The 14,092-nt window shown below is 38.4% G+C and overlaps 1 protein-coding gene across 2 annotated transcripts in view; it reads right to left on the bottom strand.

Moving 5' to 3' along the window:
* LRCH2 (leucine rich repeats and calponin homology domain containing 2) overlaps positions 1 to 14,092 on the bottom strand; it is a 60,248-nt gene that overhangs the window by 20,741 nt on the left and 25,415 nt on the right. The window contains exons 4-13 of one of the 2 annotated variants that reach the window (XM_086756739.1): positions 13,940 to 14,045; positions 13,699 to 13,835; positions 13,350 to 13,483; positions 11,850 to 11,937; positions 10,592 to 10,703; positions 10,182 to 10,279; positions 10,028 to 10,095; positions 9,694 to 9,798; positions 7,779 to 7,856; positions 3,090 to 3,158 (exon numbers count right to left, since the gene is read on the bottom strand). In XM_086756739.1, coding sequence (XP_086612865.1) covers positions 3,090 to 3,158; positions 7,779 to 7,856; positions 9,694 to 9,798; positions 10,028 to 10,095; positions 10,182 to 10,279; positions 10,592 to 10,703; positions 11,850 to 11,937; positions 13,350 to 13,483; positions 13,699 to 13,835; positions 13,940 to 14,045 — 995 coding nt within the window. The remainder of the gene's footprint in view (positions 1 to 3,089; positions 3,159 to 7,778; positions 7,857 to 9,693; positions 9,799 to 10,027; positions 10,096 to 10,181; positions 10,280 to 10,591; positions 10,704 to 11,849; positions 11,938 to 13,349; positions 13,484 to 13,698; positions 13,836 to 13,939; positions 14,046 to 14,092) is intronic. The other variant, XM_086756738.1, reaches the window with a different exon arrangement.

A 14,092-nucleotide genomic window follows, 5' to 3' on the forward strand; every position in this document is an offset into this window, starting at 1 on the left:
CATTCACATTATGACAGTTGGCTTAGAAGCTGTGCTAGCACCAGCGGACCAAAAGTAAAAAGGACATCACACCAGAAGCAATTATAATAAATCCTAAACAGAAAGCAATTAGGCACTTAACTTCTGCTACTTCATATTAATTTTCCTTCCTTTCTCTTTCTGTTTGCCTCAAACCAATAAAGCTACTTTTTAAAGCATAGGAAATCACATCCAACAGCTTGATAAGCAATCTAGTTGAGAATTGCAGGAACTTCTGCAATAAATAACTGAGGTTTGTTGTTGATACATATGTATCTATTAACTACGTTTTCTCCAAGCGTAGATTCTTTAGGTATAGGTGGCTGGTGACACCCAACATGGTGAAGACCAAGGGCAGATCGTGCCTGACCAATGTGGTAGCATTCTTTGATGGGCTGACAGCATCAGTGGACAAGGGACAAGTAACAGACATCATCTACCTGGACTTGTGCAAGGCATTTGACACTGTTCTGCATCACATCCTTCTCTCTAAACTAGAGAGACATGGGTTTGATGAATGAACCACTCATTGGATAAGGACTTGGCTGGATGGCTGTGCTCAGAGAGTGGTGGTCAACGGCTCCACGTCCAAGTGGAGACCGGTGATAAGTGGCATCCCTCAGGGGTCTGTGTTGGGCCCGGCCCTGTTCAACATCTTTGTGGGCAACATGGACAGTGGGATAGAGTGCACCCTCAGCAAGTCTGCCGATGACACCAGGCTGTGTGGTGCTGTCAACACAGTAGAAGGGAAGGATGCCATCCAGAGGGACCTTGATAGGCTGGAGAGGTGGGCCCATGCAAATCTCATGAAGTTCAACCAGGCCAAGTGCAAGGTCCTGCACGTGGGTCATGGCAAACCCAGGCAACAAATATAAGCTGGGCGGAGAATAGATCAAGAGCAGCCCTGAGGAGAAGGACTTGGGAGTGCTGGTGGACGAGAAGCTCAACATGAGCATGTAACACATGCTTGCAGCCCAGAAGGCCAACTGCATCTGGGGCTGCATCAAGAGAAGCGTGGCCAGCAGGTTGAGGGAGGTGATTCTCCCCCTCTACTCTGCCCTGGTGAGACCCCACCTGCAGTACTGTGTCCAGTTCTGGAGCCCCCAACACAAGAAGGACATGGACCAGTTGGAGAGGATCCAGAGGAGGGCCACAAAGATAAGAGGGCTGGAGCACCTCTCCTGTGGGGACAGGCTGAGCGAGTTGGGACTGTTCAGCCTGGAGAAGAGGAGGCTCCGGGGAGACCTGATAGCAGCCTTCCAGTATCTCAACGAGGCCTACAAGAAACATGGGGAGAGACTGTTCAGAAGGGCCTGTTGTGACAGGACCAGGGGTAATGGTTTTAAAACAGAGGGAGGTAGATTTAGATTAGAAATTAGGACAAAATTTTTTTACGCTGAGGGTTGTGGAAAACTGGAACAGGTTGCCCAGAAAGGTGTTGGGTGCCCCATACCTGGAAACATCCAAGGCCAGTTTGGATGAGGCTCTGAGCAACCTGATCTAGTGGGAGATGTCCCTGCTCCTTGCAGGGGGGTTGGACTAGATGACCTTTGAAGGTCCCTTCCAACCCTAACCATTTCATGATTCTATATGACAGCCTCTCTACTCTCTTTGTATGTTGCTTATGCAGTGTGTGATCTGAGTTCCTATATATCAGTGCCACTGAACAACAAATAGCCTGTAACAACTACCTTATCTTGTGTGCACACCTCAAAATTAAGGGGGTGGTTTCTTGTTTGGTTTGGTTAAGTCTCAGAACTCTGTTTCACTAACAAAACACAGTAAGATACATTTACATGATACGATATATTTATACCCTATAATACCAAGGCCTAACATAGCTGTACACTACAATAGGTAACAGCGTCCCAAAGAATAGAAACTGTATGTTAAGTAACCAAGGACTGAGAAGTTCCAAACACACATTATTAGTAGTTGCAGCATGAGTCATACCACCACAGGACAAGAGCATAACTAGCTCTTTCAAACTGCAGATACCAATGAGAAAGAAGACACCCAAAATAGCATGTATGACACAAATACCTACATTGCGTCCCTTTTCTGTTCGAGTAAACGCTTTCCTGATGTGTACCTGAACTGCAGGGAACCGCAGAATGCTGTTACAACCCCCAGCACTCTCTAGCAACACCAACAGCAGTTATGGCATTTGTCTCCCAGACCGGCAGCCAAACTAGAGTCTGGGCACAGGTAGATATTGATCCTTTTGAAGATATAGATACGAGAAGATCAAGATTGGCAAAAATCACAAAAGCTACTGTTCAAATGGAGCGCTCATAAGGAGGCTGCCAGTTAAGCTCTCCCTCTTTAACTTAAAATTAAAATAGATTATTTCCTGACCAAACTGAGTAAGAGAACTGATCTAAGACTACTTAAGGAAAGGAGGCTGAAAACTTGCTAAGTTCTCTCTCATTCATGTAGTCAGTAACAGGAAGCTGTGATTTCTCAATGTCCTAAAGACGAGGCTCTGGGTATTTTCGTTTGTTGGTGGTTTGTGCTGTTTTTATTTCACAGAAAGAGCATAAGAGTACAGCTTCTGCAGACAATGGATTCCTCATTGACAGATCCCCCACAAAAAAATAAAGGTTTTGCAGACTCCCAGCAACACTTTTCCAACAGCTCTTAAGACCACAAAAGGACTGCCAGGGAGGAAAATTTAGATGCCTAAGCAGGCGCTACAGTGTCATTTTATGTAAGACAGGATCTAACACATCTGCACAGGGCTGTTACCTGTGGGAGACATGAGCTTCTGGACTGGAATCAGATGTCTAAAACATCACTGCATGCCTATCTTTAGGCACCTGAACTGCTGCCATAATCAGACCCACAAATTAATTTCTGAATGACATCAACTTTCCTAAAGGCTCAGAAGAACAGATTATTTTTTTTTATCTGAAAGAAGCAAGCTCAAGAACAGACTACTTGTGTAGCTTCTATTTCATCTTGAGCAAAAAAAAAAAAAAACGACAGAAGATGGCAGTAGCAACACAAAATAAACAAAAATTAAATTAACAAAATATTGAAAGCTGTGATATACTTAAATGTATCAATACCATTTTTCAGATTCCGTTGGCTGCTTTAGCCTGTTCCTTGTGCTTACTGAAACAGAATGATTAAGTAGCCTAGAAAGAAAAAAAATAAATATTTACTCAAGAGCTTTGTAGTTAAACCTTTTTCTTCACCATGTAACATTTCCTGTAAATAAACAGTTTTAAACATTAAGGTGACATTTTCCATAAAATTGAAATATGTGTGTATACATATGAAATCCAAGCCCAATCCTGCTTCCACTTAAATCAACAATATTAGTTCCAGCTTTTTAAATATTTCAAGTTCTGAATTTTAAGTAACACTTGATGATAATTCAAACCAAAATGAAGCCTGCTCTTATTTTTTTTTCCCTAAACAGACACTATTTCAACTGATCTCACACTTGTATAAACTTATGCTGCCCTCAGCACAAAAGGCCCCACTGTTCACTAAAACTAGAAGACAGAAGATAGTCAACCTAAAGCAGACTAAGAAATGAAACGCAGATAGAGCGCAAGAAGTCCGTAGGAGCAGGTGAGAAGGTAACTGAGGAAAAAAACACTGCAATTGCAAAGTAAATGTAGGGAAAAAGGAGAAATGGAAAATGGAGAAATAGAGGCTAAGAACTAAATAAGTCTAACGCAAAAATGAATCAATGGAAATTCAATTTTTCTAAACTGTAAGCAGTCAAAGAAGCCTAAAATTACAATAGACATTCAGAAATGTTTTTTCACCTGGAACAAACACATACCACACGTGTGCACACACAGGAAGAAGTCATCTTATATATGGATGTTTAAAGTGTTAAAAATAAGAAAGGAATCAGTAACACTTAAACATTTTCAAGTAAGTGTCATGTTGAACAGTAACAAGAATGATTAATTCAGAATTCTTGGAGGTCGTAATATTACACTTCGACCCTGACTTCATGTGCAGAAATGGTCAAAGTATATTTATATTGAATTATATAGAGAACTAGAACATATTAAGAATCAGAAAGTATTACAAGAATACCAGCTATTCAATGGAAAAAAAAAAGTAAAACAGTAAGCACCTCTTTATATTTCATTATCATTACACAGGGCAGTACAATCATTAACTTTAATTAGTTGATGATTTTCAGACTTCTGATTATTGTGATAATTTTGATCTCAGTAAACTCACTTGTAGTTTAAATCTTCACTGTTCACTGTGCGAACCTCAATTTAATAGGATTATGAGACATTAAAGGCTGTAAACCAACACAGTCTGCAGCATTCAGTCTGCAGCATCTGCTCCCTACATTTTGTCTTCAGAAACTTAATTTTGAGGGTGCATTCCAGAATTAAATTATACAATAGCCTGAAAAAAGTGTTACAAACAATTACTATTCAGAGCACAGGTTATCAAACTGTAATATAAGCACCCTATTTTAAAGTCATTGATTTTTGGAGAGAATTCCCATTTAAATTTGCCTTATATCTTCAACTGGAAGCAATGACAAACTCAGAAAGACACTGTAGCAAGATGTGACCAAAACAACAGAATAAGCTTTAAAAAAAAAAAAAAATGAATGGAAGTTTCAGTCACATAAGGTTTGATGTGGTTTTGTTAGTGAGGGGGGGCCTAAGGTGGTAGCTTCTGTAGGAAACTGCTAGAAGTCGCTCCACTTTGTTCAGTGGACTCGGCCAGGCCAAGGGCGGACCTGCTGCTGGCCAAGGCCAAGCCAATTGGTAGCAGAATGTTCCATGATAATGCCTCTGTGATAATGTATTTAAGAAGGGGAAAACAGAAAAAAAAGAGAGAGAACAGAAGATGTCAAGACGCTGAGTGCGGGCAGAGGGGGAGGCGCAGGCCTCATGGGCCTTGCAGGCTTCACCCTCTGGCCTCTCGCCAGGTGGCCGACTGGGCCCGACTCGGTCTGGCCTGGCTGCAAGAAGTGGAAAGGAGATGAGAAGTGAATAAGATGTAAAAAAGATCCTGAGAGACATCTACCAGCCTGTTGTGAGGAACGGCTGCAGACGCCAAGGTCAGTGAAGAAGGAGGGGGAGGAGTAATGCGGCTCCTGGCCGAGATTCCCCTGCAGCCCGTGGTGACGGCCATGGTGGAGCAGGCTGTCCCCCTGCAGCCCATGGAGGTCCACGGAGGAGCAGAGATCCACTTGGAGGCCGTGAAGGACCCCACACCAGGGGAGGTGGATGCCTGAAGGCAGCTGTGGCCCGTGGAGGGCCCGCTGGGACAGCTGTTCTGGAGAGACTGCACCCGTGGAAGAGATGACCCACGCCAGAGCAGTTCCATGAAGGACTGTGGCCCATGGGAGGGACCCCACAACGGAGCAGGGGAGAAATGTGAGGAGTTCTTCCCCCAACCATGAAGTAGCGGCGTGAAACAATGCGTGATGAACTGACTGCAACCCCCATTCCCTCTTCCCTCCCTGTGCCGCTCGGGAGGGGGAGGTAGTAGAGATAATGTTAAGCTTGGGAAGAGGGAGGGGTGGATGGAGGTTATCTTGTTCTCTGTCTCATTATCTTGCTGTTCTTAGTAATAAATGAATAGTTTTCCCCAAGTCAAGTCTGTTTTGCCCGTGACAGTAATTTTAAGGATTTTCTCCCTGTCCTTATCTCAAACCTCGAGCCGTTTTTCTTATATTATCTCCCCCTATTCTCTTGGAGGGTGGGGGGAGTGAGAGAGAGACTGCGTAGTCTGATCCCGATCGGGGCTGAACTATGACAGAACACTTGCAGCAAAACTGACTATCAGTGTGAACTCAGTGATTGTATGTAACACAAGCTATTTGTTTTCTCTACTCATTGTATGAAATCCAAGGAAAAACTATTCAAGCTAATTCAAACACACACACACACTTTTCAGCTACATTCTTTCTATAAAAATGTATCTAATTTATGCTTGTGTTTATTATAGCCTAAGTCTATTTTTATACTTTGTAAAACAAAACTACAATCATTTATGAAAGTTCCTGTTTAAAAACTGAAGAATATTGATGGGGAAGTGCACTTAGTAGTCCAGTCAGAGAAATGTGACTTTCCTGTGGAACAACAAATCTTTTAGTTCAAGAAAATGGTGAAGAATATTAATCTGAATTTACTAAATTGCAGATTAAGGGATTCTTGGCAAAGAAGAGGGGGGGAAATCACTGCAGTTGTGTTAACAACTGTGTTCCAGGAAATATAATGTAAAACTGAGTATGCAAAATGAACGTACAAGTAGCTTATATTCAGAAGTCATGCTCTTTTAAGTGTGGTATTAATAGTGCAAAGATTCCAGTAACTGTTTCCATACTACAACTCATTAAATCCAAAACTTTCTTTTATTACACAAATCAATTATCAGGCCAATTATTTATTGATGGTGATACTGAATCGCTAAATAAGAACTTGCTTAAGACACTTGCGTTAGTACTGCAATTAATTTCCTACTTATGGTACCTACTAACCGCACAAATTCTGCTGTTACAGAAGTAGTGTACTATTACTTTGAAAGGGTTCTAAAACTCATACAAACTTTGAAATGTAAATTACTCCACACTGCATACACAGTGACACATATTTACATAGATTAAACTCAAACAACATTGTTACTCATTTTTTTGTTCAGTATCGTGCAAGCATAACATGTCCTCCAAACTGCTGACTAGATGGGAGAGAAAGGTGATGGCAAGGCCAATTACGATACTGGAAAATATTATCTAAAGTTCAAGAATTTAAGAAGTGGAATCTCTTCTCAGATCAAACATAACATGATTAACAGACACAACTGAAGTGAATGACAGCAATGCCATTTTAAGGTTAGGTATCTCCAAGTTTAAACAAGGAATCACTACCTAGGATCTATAAAAGACACTAGAAATCTTTTACAATGAGACAAAAAAAAAAAACAAACATATTTTAAACTAATTCAGGAGCCGTCTACTATCTTCACATATAGCTCTGCTTTGTGATCATAAGCTCTGCTCTTAGGGATTTAGACAGTTTTAGGAAGTCACTGCTGTCAGGTAAGAACCCAGACTTAACTTTGACGTTAAACTGAAGCAGGCTCTTTTGGTACTAATGAAGATTATTTAATCTAAACTATCCTACTTTCTTTGAAACAGTTCAGGAGTATCCAGAGTTACACAGTTTCGACCAATAACGTAAAAGTCTGAAATCACTTGATTAACCACCTACATGTCTGAGTATAGTCTACACAGCCAATGCCAAACTTCTCGTTACCTGTGGGGTTTGTGTATCTGCAAATGCTTCCCTTATGGCTGTCAAACGCAAAACAAGTTGTCACTCGTCACACTAATTTGAAAGTGATCACTTTAAAACCAAGATATCTTAAATAAAAACAAGCAAAAAAACGCCAACAAATAAATAAACAAAAAAAAAAAAACCCAAAAGCAAACCACAACCACTTTTGCCTGACATTCTATGCTTGAGGTAATCTAAAAAATAAAAAACTGAAGAGAAAGCGTGCCAAAAGTACAGGAAATTATGCTTCTAGGTTTGGACTCATTTAAATGTTCTTTGGAGAGTGGTTTAATTAAATATTTTCCTTAAATAGTACTTAATCTTAAAAAACAATAAATGCATCGCAATCTATTTTTGATAACAAAGCTTCTTAGGCTAGCTTAGCTCATCCCTTTATTCTGTTTTTGTTCAAGAAACTGCCAAACCTGTTTCTTTTGTCCACATTTTAACTTTGGAAATCTCAAGCTCTACAAACATTTGTACCTTGATGCACGTCCTGCTGCCCTTGTCCTCTGGAAGAGTTTTTCACTGAATGAAGTTCTATAGCTTAATGGCCTTCGTCTGTATTCATATTTCATGTACACCAAAGCCAAAGACGGAAGAAGGAAGCAGGACAGGTTGATGGGAGAGGACAGGGAAGTTATTAGCATAGCAAGCAAAAAGAAAAGGAAACTGTACAATATTTAAAAAAAACACACTGAACAAACAGAAATATGATCAGTAAGAAATTATTTCATGATGCTCATTTTCTGAGGATTCTATTTACTGAGATCAAACACAAATATCTTCACTAAACTTTAAATATTAGTCTTATTGCTGTTTATAGCAAGAAATTATAAATTCACAAAACTACGGATTCAAAATCAGGGCTAAATTTTGTATCAGAGGTGATTTACCCCTGCCATGTACATAAAGATACATTAGTGTTCGCATTTCAAAGCTTGCTTAACTAAGTAAAAGGTAACGACTAATAAGATTGCATATGTCTGAACAATTCAAGAGCAAAGCAGAGCCATTAGTAAGATTGCTGCATGAAGACGCAGCAACATATGACAAGTAAAATTTAAGTTGCAGTACTTCAGAAGAGGAGTGGCTTGGTATTTCAAATGATTAGTTTTAATATTTCCTGGTTATCTAATCAAACAAGACACACACGCACTATAAATAATCATATAAAAACCGAATATAAGGAAAACACAGTTATACTCTCTTTATTAATTAATACAGGAAAATTTAGCTGTCTTAGTCTTTTTTGCAATACTTTGGTAATAAGAAGGTATTAGGATTAATACTTCATTCTTATTTTTCCCTTCCCAATGTGAACAACTAATTCTTAAATACACTGCATGGAGCTGTAAGTAAAACCTATTTTATCTCCGCCCCCTCTCCCACTACTGCAAAACACTGGTGAACTTCTAAAGCTCTGCAATTCATAGCATCAGGATATCAATTTCTCTTTCTTCATATGTATTTCAACTATCTTAAAAGAAAAACAGCTGCGCAGAATCTCATCATTACACAGAAATTCAGAAACAATAAAAATAGTATTTAAGCTGGTATGAAGTTAAATCCATTAATGTGGGATAGTGAGTGACTAATGAACTATTTTAGTTAATGAACTACTACTAACTACAAATTTTACTTTTCAGGGAGTTGCTTACTCTCAAAGTACCTTACTGCTCCTCCTTTTACACAATTGTTCACTTGTTCTATTACATTCCTTTAACCTGCTGCTTGTTCTATGGCTCCTTTTTGAGAACCATTCTGTTGTGATACCCAACATGAAGTGGAGAAAGGCAGTTCATCAGGATGAACTTACACTGTTTATATGTATTTTATTTATATATATATATATATATATATATACACACACACACACACACAAACACAGTCATTTGACAGAATGTTGTTTGATCAAATTTCCCCTTCAGTCCACAGAAAACTTATATCTTGCATCAGACTGACTGGATGAAGTACCATCTAGATTACCTTCTAATTAAATAAAAATAATGAGTCACAAGAACCGTATGCAGGTTCCGCAAGTCATACAAACTAAGACAAAGCCATTTTAACATGTTACCAATAATCCACTTATATGAGAAGCCTACTTACCTACTTTGGAAAAAAAAAAAAAATTACAAAAAAGTTAACATACATCAAACCAGGAAACTAAGAGACTTTCACATTCATCTCTTCCTCTTCATAGGAGGCATATCACTGCTTCTCTAGACAGCAATTTTATGAAAAAGAAACATACAACAGGTATCTTGAAAGTCTGTCGCTAACTTTTTAACATCAGGACAAAACTGTTCTAAGATATCAAGAGCTTTTGGGTATAAAGGTAGGTTAAAGAATAAATTAATTATAACACAAGTTATCTCAACTAATATTGTAATACCTGTGTTTTTGTTCTTGCTGCAGTAACTGAGCTGCTATTTTTCTCAAGTCAGTCACTTCTTTAAGTTCATCATCATCTTCAGCCAGCAACTGTACTTTCTGAAGTCTGAAAAGTTAAACATCAGTGACTCGCCTGACTTCATTAAAACAAGTCACAGAAATGCCTACATTATTGGACAATAACTAAGTGTTTCCTAGAAGCTTATTTTCTGTCCAAGAAGGAGCACTCTATGTGTCCAATGAGATTTGTTTCCTCCATACACAAGGAACTTAAAACAAAATCATCCTCACCTCCCACTGTCAGTAAAACCTTCCCAAAAGAGATCAAGATTTACCTTTTTTCATCTCCCCAGTCGTCATTCTGTTCTATTTTCTGGGATTTCTCAGGATGTTTTCCCCGTTCCTTACACAGAATGAAAAATAAACTTAAGACTTGAATTCAAGGAAAACCAAGCCTGCTGAACAGTTTCTTTTGTCAAGCTATGCTACCTTAATATGAGACAGGATTGGTCCAATCTGTACATCTCCTTGCTCAGGAACAGTTCCTTCTTCTGCATTCGGATCAATGTAATCATACGCCTCCTGGTCTAGTGAGGATTGATGAAGAAAAGATTATATTAAACAGTTCTCTCTCTCAGGAATAACATTTGGTTGAGAGAAGTACTTATGAAAAACATCAGATGAAGATAAAACAATGAAATCGTGTCTCCTTGGGCTAGAAATAATATTTTTTCTTTCCTTCTGGCCTTTGTCTATTTGTGATGATTACACTGTTTTCTGAAGCAATGAAAACAGAATGGCAACATGTGATCATATAATTTTGTGCAATTTTCTTATATTAGATTACTTAAGCAGAAGTAGTCTATTACCTAAAATGACAGATACACAACAGACATTACCTTTCTGTGGATCGAGTTTACTTCCCATTACATGATTATCATTCCGTAATGTCTGTTCCCTTGTTGATTCTGATACCTGGGAGTGAAGGCTGATCGTATCATCATCAGATGGCTGCAAAGACAGTCACATTTAATATACAACTTATATAGAAATTGCATTATTATACGATTTGCTAAGAACTCACAAATCATAGTGCAACTGACCCTATCATAGAATCATAGAATGGTTAGAGTTGGAAGGGACCTTCAAAGGTCATCTAGTCCAACCCCCCTGCAAGGAGCAGGGACATGCCTGACTAGGTCAGGTTGCTCAGAGCCTCATCCAGCCTGGCCTTGAACGTTTCCAGGGATGGGGCCGCCACCACCTTTCTGGGCAACCTGTTCCAGTGTTCTATAACTCGCATTGTAAAAAATTTTTTCCTAATTTCTAATCTAAATCTACCCCCCTCTATTTTAAAACCATTACCTCTCGTCCTATCGCAACAGGCCCTACTAAACAGCCTCTCCCCATCTTTCTTGTAGGCCCCCTTGAGGTACTGGAAGACCGCTATCAGGTCTCCCCGGAGCCTCCTCTTCTGCAGGCTGAACAGCCCCAACTCTCTCAGCCTGTCCTCATAAGAGAGGTGCTCCAGCCCTTTTATCATCTTCGTGGCCCTCCTCTGGACCTTCTCCAACTGGTCCATGTCCTTCTTGTGTTGGGGGCTCCAGAACTGGACATCATGACGGATGCCTCCCAGGGCAAAGAAAATAACATACTTAATCTAGACTTCTACAAATACACAGATAACTTGCGGAAATTTTTGTTCATCTCCTTAAACTTATCAGATCATCCAGAAGCTTATTAAAATTTAAACAACAAGGATTACTAACATATAAAACACTCAAGTTTAGTCCAAATAAACTTTCCTTTTTCTTAAGTACATTCATTTTACTAATAACAAAAGAAGGTTTTAAATAAATTGCCCTTTGTGTAGAAAAATATTATAAACTTCACATATTAAAAGATCCAAACAATTCCTTAGGACAGAATTCAGTTTTAAAATGTAAGAAATTTGGACTGGAATGATCCTCAACCAGAAGAGTCAAACCAATATATAAGTAATTTGTGTCTGATACCAGCAGGTTTAAATCCAACTGTACAGATATTCAAAGAATGTTAAATGCAACTTAGTTAAGTATTTCTCAAATGTCACAAAATACAGCGGAAAAAATCTAAAAACCCAGAAATTACACAAATTCAACAGTGAAAAATACTTACTTCTGTTGTGGACAGCCTTTTATCCCCATTATCACTTCCAATGCCAGAGTCTGGTCCATGATTTTTATTGGGATAAAAGTCTTCCATGCTATATGAAGAAAAACAACGCACGAAAACCCACACAGGAATGAAAGAAGTACTAGTTTCACTTTTCTAAAAGAAAATAAAGATCCTTGTAAAACTGTTCCGTATACTCATCTACAGTTGCTGATACAGAATTTTTGCACAATGCCCTATGCACAGAGAACAAATTCTTAGTCTCCCACAAGAGTTGTTCAAGAAAAAAAAAAAAAACATCAAAGCAAAGTGAAAGTGGAAACGAACAATTATGGTACTCTCTGTATCTATGCAATTTTAGAATTGTTCTACTTCATTCAAAAATGCTGTCTCCAGAAAAAAATGGCTTCCTCTGAAAAACTGCAATTCCTTGAATCCTATTGGCCGATACGGTTTTCTACTAGTAGCAAACATATATTCCCTAATAGATCATCCTATTACAACAGTTTAACTCTGCCTGAGTATCTATGAAATATTTCCTCCAAATTTATGCTTTCTGAAGACATAAAATTGGCAGCATCAGCAGGATGTGTTTTCCAGCTGTGCACTGGAGCTTGGTTTACATCATAAGATTATCTGGGAAGTTTAATTAAACAAGTTTTCACTACTACAAATATGATGTACAGTGGTAATACCCACAACCTTGTTCCTTTGGAATACGTTATAGTTGTAGGCCTTACGTTCAATGCAGAACTTCTGGGGAGCAGTTGTGGACTGCAGTTTTTTAGGAGCATTTAGAAGCTATCTACAGACACTGTGGCATAGTTGCCTGAGACCAAGACCATGGATTGAATCTGATGGTTCAGAGGGTTCTGTGTAAGCTTAATTCACAAAACTTTAGTCTTTCCTTCAGCCTTGAACAGAGAGGCACAAGTTGCACGTGACATTTTAAGAAAACAGGCAAAAAGAGTATTTGTCCATATGGTTTCCAACTGATGACAGAAAAACCAAAAGCATTCCTATTTAATTACACAAGAGGCATTCAGTACAGAAGTCCAACAAAACATTCTGCACTTTTTGACCTCAAGTAATCTAAAAAAATCCATGGTATTTCACTGATGTTTAAGTTAGTTTCCCTTAATATATATGTGGGAGGGAGATTTTCCATTCAACAGACTAACTCTGTATTCAGGACATTTACAGGAACTTCTCATCAATTGTTTTGACCTACCTGCTTGGGAAATACATAACTGAGTTTTCCAACAAATAAATTTAAAACTCATCTTTGTTCTGATTTCCAGATCTTTAATGGAGTACAATGAAAATTTTTTACAGCAACTCAGATGAGCCAATTAAGCTTCCAGTAACACAACCTTAGAAAATAAATACTACGAATCCTAAATAAAGAACAACTAAAGTACGGAAATCACAGCTATTATCTGTAATAACTATATCACTTCATAGCAAATGCTGAAGTAAAATTTAAAAAATTACACTACTTACCTGTCTGTGAGTGGCTGCGAGGGGATTCGTTTACCTAGTGATGGAAGATCCAAAGAATCTGGTTTTTTATCTATTCTGATGCATGCCTGAATGCTGAGGAATTTAAATATATGTACTTTACCCTTTAAACAAATCTGTTGGGAAACAAACATAAAAGTCTTAATTACATAGCATGTCTTTTGAAAATGCACCCCAACAAATACTTTCTACACTGGGTTTATACCCACAACTTCCGAGTAGGAGAAATACAGCTAAAAAAAATGAAAATCTTATTGGTGTAACTTAGAACAGCTTCTTCTTTCTTATGATCCTAAAGCAAATTACTGAACTAGAATGCTTTAATACTAACCTGTGCTGGTGGTATCTGCATTGGATTGTTATCCAACACTATAACTTGTAAGTGACGTAACTTTCTGTAACAAACTGGAATTTCTGTAATTTTATTACAAGAAAAATCCAGCTTTACCAAAGGAAGGTCTCCTAATTCTGTATTGGGTGGAAAAAAAAAAAACAAAAACAAAACAATCAGATATCTTCTTAACACTTTACTTAAGTTACCTACATCAAAAAAATTAAGACTAGTAGCTTACCATCTGGCAACATATGGAGATTATTTCTTCTTATGTTTAATTCTCTAAGTGACTGCAATTTTCCTATCTGCTGGGGAAGAACCTGAAGTTCATTGCAGCTAATATCCTAAGAAAGATATAATCAATAAATTAACTCAACATCTTAAATGAAAT

The sequence above is a fragment of the Chlamydotis macqueenii genome, chromosome 11, assembly GCF_036417535.1.
Source record: "Chlamydotis macqueenii isolate bChlMac1 chromosome 11, bChlMac1.mat, whole genome shotgun sequence".
Lineage (NCBI taxonomy): Eukaryota > Metazoa > Chordata > Aves > Otidiformes > Otididae > Chlamydotis > Chlamydotis macqueenii.